This window comes from Eurypyga helias, unplaced genomic scaffold (genome assembly GCF_000690775.1).
Source record: "Eurypyga helias isolate BGI_N326 unplaced genomic scaffold, ASM69077v1 scaffold19158, whole genome shotgun sequence".
Taxonomy (NCBI): domain Eukaryota; kingdom Metazoa; phylum Chordata; class Aves; order Eurypygiformes; family Eurypygidae; genus Eurypyga; species Eurypyga helias.
The window spans coordinates 38,310-47,761 of NW_010269154.1; the positions used below are offsets into that span (position 1 = coordinate 38,310).

A 9,452-nucleotide genomic window follows, 5' to 3' on the forward strand; every position below is an offset into this window, starting at 1 on the left:
GGGGTATTCCAGACCATACGGTGTCATGCTCAGCATGCAAAGCTGGGGGAAGGAGGAGAAAGGGAGGCATGTTTGGAGTGATGACGCTTGTCTTCCCAAGTAACCGTTAGCATGATGGAGCTCTGCTTCCCTGGAGTGGCTGAACCCCTGCCAGCCCGTGGGAGGTGGGAAATGAATTCCCAGTTTTGCTTTGCTTGTGTGTGTGGCTTTTGCTTTACCAATTACACTGCTTTGATCTCAACCCATGAGTTTTCCCACTTTTCCGACTCTCTCTTGTCCGCAGGCGTGCTGGCTGCCTCTACTGGGAGTGAAAACAAGGGAAGCTCAAAGCACAAACGCTTTGGGATGCTTTTGTGGAAGGCAGGTTTGAAAAACCAAACCAGCTGTCATCCTCAAAAGCTGGATTCTTCCCAGCGCTGCCGTGTTAAAGCTGCTGTGCTCACACCGATGCTATTTTTCCATGAGTTGTCACTTGGAGATGGAGAAGCCAGTTGGTGGCTCCAGCTCTGTGACTGTGCCATTCCATCTTGCTTTTATGAAGGACAGTGCCTTTCCCGAGATGGGAACAAGAGCTATTTTCTGTCCCTTCAAATACCATTTGTGGAGCTGGCTGACTAGATGCCAGTCTGAGACAAAATTATTTCTCTAGAGCATGCAATAATTCCTCTACACTATGCAAAAATAAACTCATGTTTACAATATCATGCTCCTCAAGAAAAACATCTCTAAGAGAGAAACATAGCAACAGGGTAAAATGAATGTATCAATTAAGCAGCACAAAATTCCCAGAACAAATCTAGTCACTCTACTTTTTAATCCTGAGAAAAACATGGGCCACAATACATATCTGTGCAAGGAACCTCACACACAAAGTGACAAAGAGGAGTCTGGTTTACACCATCGACCCTGTTCTCTTTTCCTGGTTCCAGAGATGAAGCACCGGACCGTGCAATTACAATGGTGGAGGGCATTTAAAATGCATTTACTGAGAAGAAACATGGATTGTTATCCCTCTCCTGATGTCCATGCAGTCCATTACCTAGCTCCCCTTCTGTCGCTATTTCAGATTTCAAAAATACAACATGCAGCAGTGAGTTACAGGACGGGAAAACGGCTCTTTCTGATGAAGTTACACTCAAGTACAGAGCTCCATCTTGGCAATTAGTTGTTGTCATTCAAATGGCCCAAGTCCTCATCTTGCACCAGTGCCAGACACGCTCCCAGGATGACTCCAGATCCTTTCTGTAGCCAAACCAAATTCATAAAGCAGAAGAGACAAGACCACCCCACCTAAGAACCCCTGCCTGCTGCTGATTCTCTTCACCTTCTACGGCTTGTCAGAAACCTGAGCAGGTCTCAGTGCTCGTCCAAGTCCACTTTGCTCAAGCTCTGCTATAACTGACATGTATTTAAATTCACTAGATCTGTGGTTGAAGGTCTCCACTAGTTCGTAGGTCTCGGAACGATCCGTTGCATAAAAAAGCTGCACCTGATTCGCCAAGCACTGTGCTTCCTGGACCACCTGTGAGTTAAAACAAAGCATTTGTTACCCCTGGGTTTTGCTGTATCTGAGTATCCTGCCACGAAAGACTCCGGAGCAGCTGAAAGGCTGTGGTCCCACTCATCAAATGACTGAACACCTTTGTCTTAACGAACCACCTCCCTCTTGTTCCTGACCCTCTGCAGCACTGTGCCTACAAACTACTCTCCTGTTGAGCATCAGCCTCAAGAGGTCCAAGATGTCTTTCCCAATCCCTGATCACTCTACAGCAGTGGAGATGCACCAAAGTCTTGTATTCCCCATCTTCCAGCTGACCTATTTGCAAAAATTAGTAGTTTGCCCTGAGTTTGCCTGAGACACGCGTTACCATGGACTCCTCTGCGCATCGTTTGGCAACTGGTGTTGGGTAGGTCAGTTAGAGGTGGGATGCTTTAGTTATCTTGTTCCACCGGTATAACCCCTGGTGCTGTTAGTGCTAGCACTGTTACAGATATGCAGATAACAGCACACCTACACGGGGGAAAGAGCAAAGGCACGCCGATACCTAAGACAAAGCTCTGGAGGTCTCCTGATTTCACAGGCAGCATCAAGCTTCACTGTTTTAACTTGCTGACAGGTACCAACAGCTTTCATTTAAATTTGCTCCCATTAATAAGAAAAACAGAAGCATTTCTATTTCTTTTTACCACAATAAACTATAATACCCAGAGTAAGGAGGAAAAACCAAAAGAGAATGAGTGAGCTGAAATCACCAGACAGCTAAAGACTGATGATTTCCCTCTAGATTTCCCTAGTATTAAGTAGATTAGGTTAAAGAAACCCAATAAGATCAAAAGGATCTTTTGAAGACCTTTATTTTGGTTTTAATTCAAAACTCTAGGAGTCACAGCATAAAATGAAGAAAGCCAATAAATAGATTTCTCTTACCAAAAACTTTGAGTCCATTTCTGCTGTCATTAGCACTATCCCTTTTTCCTCCTGCAGCTCAGGATAATGATACAGGACCAACTGGCTAGGAGCAGTTTCACCTTGAGTCTGAAGGAGAAGAATACCCCATAAGTATCCCATAAAGAATTTCAGCTCTATTGCAGAGCGGAAGACTTGATTACAAAACTTTGAGTGTTAACTGCTATGGAAGCAGTCATTTTTCCAGGCTTAAGGGCCAGTTCTACTTAAAAGTTCGTTCTTCCGGGTATTTAGAGAAAACAAGGGATATGCAGAGTTAGGTTGAGCTTCTTCTTGACTAAAGACCATTTTGCATTTAAACAAACCCACAATTTCCAAACAGACATTTTATCTCATAGCATCTACTGGTATTTTAAGTAGCTTGCACAAACATTCCTAAAAAGTTTGGTTCCTTCTGTTTTCAGACTGTTGGACTCCTACCTCATTGTCCTTCAGATCAGAGACACATAATACCCATAAACTTACTAAGTACCCATAATTAATGGCAGTTTTTCCCTGACAATTATTTTCAAGTTAAGCTAGACAACCTGTTCCTTTAACTATTTACAAAATATTATATAATGCAATATGCTGATACATTTCTGCATCCTAAGCCATTTTTGGACTATTTATTTCAACCACTCACCTGAATGTTTATTAGGGAAGTGAAATGCAATTCTGTTCCTGACCACTGCCCCACAAAGAACTCGTAGCCTTCTTTTCTTGGCAAAGCATATAAAAACTGCAGAGAAATGAGAAAAAAGAAACAATTCTCCCTTTCTTGGAACAAAGTAAAGCCCATTGTCATATTGGCCTCCAGCAAAACTGCTTTAGCGAGAGAAGCACACCAGAAAAATGCGTTTTCTTTGCCCTACCGGGAGTGATAGGACAGCGGGAACCAGATCTCCAAACAGACAATAAACCAGCATTACCTTATCAGAACTATTTCATTAACAAATATGCCAGCACATATTTTTATCAGTATGAGGAGAGACAGTCAAAGGAAAGGACAGGACAGTGGAGAACATTCAGATTCTGATCTTTCCTTTCACTTTTAGAAAATTAACAGCAGAAATGGTCAAATATAAGATAAGAAGCGTTCAGGAGTTTTAGCCCTGTAATTTCACCAACTGCTCCAGAACAGGCAACAAGTATTGTCTCTCTAGGGACTTACAGTCTGTTCAGCTCCATAGGCTAAGGACTCACTTATTTTCCCACACCAAAGGGAAAAGGACAGCATGGGAGCAGAAAAACAAGCTGGATACCCGACTAGATGCCAACGCACTGTACAGAAATGCACTTAAAGCTAGAAATAACTTTCCAAGCTCTATTTGATCTTGCTCTTGGAAAGCAAAATATACAGGACCAATCCAGTCAAGTTTCCCATTCAAAACTACAAAAGCACTCAATGCAGTGAATTCTAGCTACTTCCTTTTCATAAAGGAGTGAAGCATTTCACTTCTGTCTCAGCACAGAGAGATCTGCACAAATTCCACATTTCAGTGCACAAATGACTGTAAAAACACACTGCTTTCACCAGAAAACAATGCTACCCCGGCAGCACGTGGTACAAAGCTGCGAAACAGGGGAATTCACTGTCTCCGTGTACACACAATGTAGCGCCAATAGCTACAAACTAACAATTCCTCCAGGTTAAAGCCAGGGTGCTTTAAACAATAAGGACATGAATTAAGCGGCCTACAAGGCTTGGCTCTTCACAACACTGCATGGAAGAGATTTAACCACAAGACATCAATCAATGGGAACCGGAGGCGTGTAGCTAAATCCATTCCCTCGGAGATTCTGCGCTCTCATTACAAAACCCAATCTCTCATTTCTACATATTGGATACCTGGCTCAAACTTAACACATATGAGTATCTGCTGCTTTTATCTGAACACTGAGACAACCTGGATTGGAACACCTGGATTTTACTAATCGAGCTGATACCATGAGTCTGAATACGGCAGGGTCAAATGAATTCAGAGAGGAGAAATGCATTACAGCTACACACTAAGTCTCTGCCATACGTACCGACGGACACTTCTGGGCTCTCTTCCACATTAAATCAAACTTTTCTGCCTTTGGGGAAGGAGAAAGAGAAATTCAATTTTCATAACACAGACGAGGATGCAGAGTTATTCAGAATCTTCTCATTAACCTTCATAGGGTACAATTCCCATCTACAGAAGGTCTCACTGCAGAAACGGCTAACAGTGACTGCATGGAAAACTATATTGAGTTCTTAATTACCTAAATGTCTTTGGTGCCCTGTTTTAACAATGCTGGCTCTAAGATGCAGCAGCAAAAAAAGCTTTATTCCTTGGAAGTGGGGGACCCATACTACAGGCTTACATTATGTCCTTTTTCAGTAACAGTTCCACTGCATCATGTGGTGTCAACAGTTGAGCAAGATGACATATCCCTGGCCTCAAATTGTAGATTTTATATCACAGGCATCTATTCTTCAGTATTAAAATGCAGCCTAGATATTTACTCAAATAACATACTTATTGCTGAGGTTTATATTAAAACCACAAGCTTATTTGGTCATCCTTGATGAAACCTGGCAACCTCATTTGCGTGTCCTCTGCGTTGCCCCAAATCTTTTGCCTGCTCTTCTCTTCCCATCACCATACATTAACAGCTACTCTAAGGTGTTCACAAAAGAAAACACATGCCATTCATCAACAAAAAGTTCCTCCGTGTGTGCTTTTGAGCACTCGAGAATTATGCAAGGCCTTTCTTCCAGCCAACAGAAAGCTTCTGGCAAAAAACACAGGGGTTTTTTCTCCCTGATGACACCACAAACTGCTTCCTAACGTGCCTAGGATCTGGTCTGCATTAAACCTGAAAAGCTTCCAAAGCTCCTCTATGTGCAAAGAACAGTGCCAGCCCCACTAATGAAAGACCTACACCATCCTAACTGGAGTCCCTGGCCCTCTGCTACAGTGAATGTGCAACTCAGGCTATTTTCACAACATCCACATGTTGGGAAAACAAACACAGAGCTGCTTGACTTCAAATCCCACGTTGCCTTTTTCAGAGCATACAGCACTTCATACATTTAGAATACAGCCTCCCACCGACTTCAGCTGCAGCTGGAAGGGACAAGTACAACTGCAAATCGGAGCCCAGATCTAAATGAGGTTTCAAGAACTCAAGGAACACATGGGTCTGTGAAAAGACAGATTTAAGAGATCACAATCACAAAAAGACTCCAAACAAAGAATAAAAAGAAACCCCAAACGCAACAACTGCTCCTTCAGCCTAATGCAAATTAACAACAATTATCATCTGGTACAGTTATCAGGAATAAGAAATACGATCTTATCGCAGGAAGCGCCGCGCGATGGCAATGAAACACAGCGCTGCCAACAATTGTAGATGTAAGAGAGTAAGTCCTAAGTGAATAGCCACGTGCAAGTTATTAGCCAAGTGTTCTCACACTGTCCTATGGAACTTGAGTTGGCAGTCCGTGCTGCAGGGAAGAGGGGAAAGAAACTAGCAACTCTGAGGAAAAAAAGAAGTGAAGATATAAATGCTACTTCAACAGACACTAGGGCATTGTGAAGAGTGTTACTCATTAAAAAAAAAACCCTGGAAATTCAGGCTAGATGTACAGAAAAAAAGTACCAGCATCACTGAGACTGATGTGAGGAAAAAAAGGGATACACATTTTTTGAAACATAAGCCTTTATTTGGGGCAGTAAGACCTCCCAGTCCGGAAAGTTTGTTCTTGAAACCTCATTTTCTTTCAACAATTGCTTTTAAAAGCAACAGAATTGCCAATAGAAAGGCAAGCTTTGCACACCGGCCATTCAAGCACGTTAACTACAGGGGAACTACTTACAGGAATAACAGCATAAACCGTATCTTTTGCAGAAAAATACTGATTCCAAATCTGTAGGAAACAAAGGAGATGAGCTACAGTTAAAATCTAGCAGTGCTTTAAAAAGAATTCCATTTCTCAACTAACCTAAGCGCTCTGAGAAGTCATTTTTCAACCAAGCCTGACTTTCCTGCTAAAGCAATAACCTTCCAGAGCACTTGTACCAGTTTCAACAAGCTAACAGAAATAAGCAGTGGGCTGTTCAGAGGTGGCTCAGGATTTACTAGCCCTTGGAAGCGCTTCTTACATTTTTACCATCAATAACGCTAATGATTTCTAGAGGGTTTGAGTGTGTCTGTGTGTTTGTTTTTTAATAAAGAACATTGAAAACGTTTTCAACAGAAGACAAGACTTTGTGTAACGCTCCCCTGTGTTCACAATCTTTTTCTTCACCACCACTGGGTAGCAACACCTACATAAAAGCCCCAAGTCCTCCATAAACGGACAACTACATGAAAAAGCCCGGAATCCAGGACTCTTTCCGTTTCTCTTCCCCAGTCCTACAAAACCACAGAGAATTATCAGTAAAACGTTTAAACAATGAAACACAAAGAGGAACTCAAAGGAAACTCCTGAGTTATCAAATCCATCCCCTGCAGAGCACATAACCACTTCCATAATGTTCTCAAGCTATCAGGAAAGCAGCTAGGTTTCTGCTCTTGTAAGTTGTGCTGCTCCCCTTAAATGACCATGCCTACGTGAAGTTTCTTGACATACAGTCCGATGAGGAAACAAAATAGGAGATCCAACTCAAGCTACATCAGAAATGTGGAACAGACTGTGACTTGTAACTAGATGAAAGGAAATACAATCCAAAGCCAGGCAGTTACTGGGGAGAGTAACTCGATTCACACTGTTCTTCAGACCCACCCACCTCCTTCTCACCCTAACCAGCTTTGTATGGGTACAGGCTCCTAGGCGATGGGTAACGCCAAGCCAAGATAGAAGATGGCAAACCCTTTGGTTTTGCTCCTGGAAAACAGACATAGCATGATCCACATGCTACTGCTGGGGTTCCCCCTTCCCTGGCTCCAAACCTGACAGGAGCTTGCCGATTCCATTTCAATTGCTACATATTAGAATTGTAACAGAGGCAGTTTTTGAGTGACCAAGTCCAGATGTATTCTTTAACAAGCAGGTGCATCCTAGGTGGACTTACCTACGTGGACAAAACTTTTATCTACTACTGATACGCATGCGTGAACGTGCTAATTGTAAATACACAGTCATGTTTTATTTTTCAGTCTAAGTAAAAATCTCCATCCTCACATGCAGATTACTACTAAGTAGAGATGTGGAGCAAACTTTATTCTATTTACACCCATCACCTGTTTTATCTCCTCCGCTGATTTTTCTTTCACCATCTCAACGTTAAGAATCGATTCAAGTGTCTGCAAGAGAAAGTATATGGAATTTTGACATGATGACCCTTCTCAGATTTAAGTGATAATCCAGAAGGAGTGGATGCAGTTACAGAGAACGAAATCAAGCTGGAAAAACTTCATGCAATGTACAATGTGACTTAGTCCTCCCAACTGCCAAAGAAACTAGTAAATCATAAGCAGTGACACACAGAAGTGGATCCGCAGAGGCAGAATAGAAGAGATTCTGTCAGGACACAGAACATACTTTGCTTAAGTTGTGCAGCTCTCTATTGAAGCTGCAAGAAGAGCTGCAGCCTCTTCCCTTCAGCCATCTCAGACACACGCAGATTTCCGCAGAAAGTTTGCCAAAACACAAGAATGTGAAAAAACAAACCCGTCCTCTGGTCCCTCTGCTGGCTGGTCTTTGGAAATGCATTTACATGCTGCAAAGGCAGCTTAACCCTTTCAACTTACTACTGTCAGCATTCCGTGCAGATCCCCTGACCATCAGGAAATTCCAGGATGTCAAGAGAGAAAGGACCGGATAATAAAACAAACAGACTGCCGGGAATTTTAAGACCTGAACGTGATCCCAATAGTAAACAAGTATCTTATGCTCAAGTGCAGCATAAGGAGCATCAGTTTTAGCCAAAGCAGCTCTTGGCTGAAGCAGCGAGGGTAGCAATACAAGTTAATCTACACCCTTGATTTACCAGCATCTCCTCTCCTAACACTTAGGTTCGTTTCCCTCACCTTATCTTTTGTGAAACCTCCCTTTGATGTCTTTGTGCCCGAGCCTTCTCCCTAGAAGAAAACATAATTCTTTAGTTCTTATAGCAGATGCTTTAATACCATTTATTTGCCCTCCCTGTCATGCATAACACGCCTGCTGACAAGACCTCCTGAGTGCAAGCTCAACTTTAAGATACTCAGAGACTGCTGCAGTTCATTTTATTAAAATAAAATATTGATTAGGAGACTAGATGATGAGCAACTTGACATGAACTATGAATTTCAAGATCAGAAAGGATTAAAGCAAACCACTAGGCATTTTGGATCCAGTGTTATCGAACAGCTTGCTTTTACTCACGACAAAATGATAAACGCAAGATCACGTCACTCCATCTGGCTAAACTCATCTGGGTAAATAAGGCCTAAAGCATGGAATTTACAGCCTAAAACCCAGCGACATAATACACTGGAATACAGAACAATATTTTTAGCCACCAGAAAGTGACGTTCTAGGGCTCCTTACTAACAGGAGCACTGTATGTTTGTAGCATTACGCTGGTCCTATATAAAGGACATTATAAAACGTTAATTACAGAGAAAATTGGCCTTGCCTTTTCCTCCATACATTTGATAAATTCTCCTTGCTTGGAATATCCCAGGGGCTGCTTTTTCACTTCATGTCTTTTTTCCATACGGGATTCAAACACCTCGGGACTGGACCTGAACGAGAAAAGGGACTATTAACAGTACTGAGTGATTATCATCATTCGGCCTTTTAAAATATTTACTGCGGTACCGATTCATGTCTTTTAAGTTAAAATTTTGCCGCCTGGTTGGCAAAGCAATCTCTTCTCAAACGGATGCTGTTGGGAGACGACTCCCATTGACTCGGTGGCGACAACGTAAGGGAATTCCAAGGTGGCATCTGGCCTAAACGAGTTGATGTTCTCCTGAGGGCACAAAGCTGAAGATTCCGGGGAGGAGGGAGGACAGTAACGGGTGCCCCAGCGCCCCGTCT

General features: G+C 42.5%; 1 protein-coding gene across 1 annotated transcript; it reads right to left on the reverse strand.

Annotated features, from left to right (window-relative positions):
• Positions 1-1,058: 1,058 nt before the first annotated feature.
• ATPAF1 (ATP synthase mitochondrial F1 complex assembly factor 1) lies at positions 1,059-9,150 on the reverse strand. Its single transcript, XM_010158012.1, has 8 exons — positions 9,046-9,150; positions 8,456-8,506; positions 7,667-7,729; positions 6,300-6,350; positions 4,481-4,528; positions 3,093-3,188; positions 2,429-2,536; positions 1,059-1,522 (listed from the first exon to the last, which is right to left on the reverse strand). Exons 1-8 carry the CDS (start codon positions 9,124-9,126, stop codon positions 1,328-1,330), a joined length of 693 nt encoding a protein of 230 aa, XP_010156314.1. The 5' UTR covers positions 9,127-9,150; the 3' UTR covers positions 1,059-1,327.
• Positions 9,151-9,452: the final 302 nt, after the last annotated feature.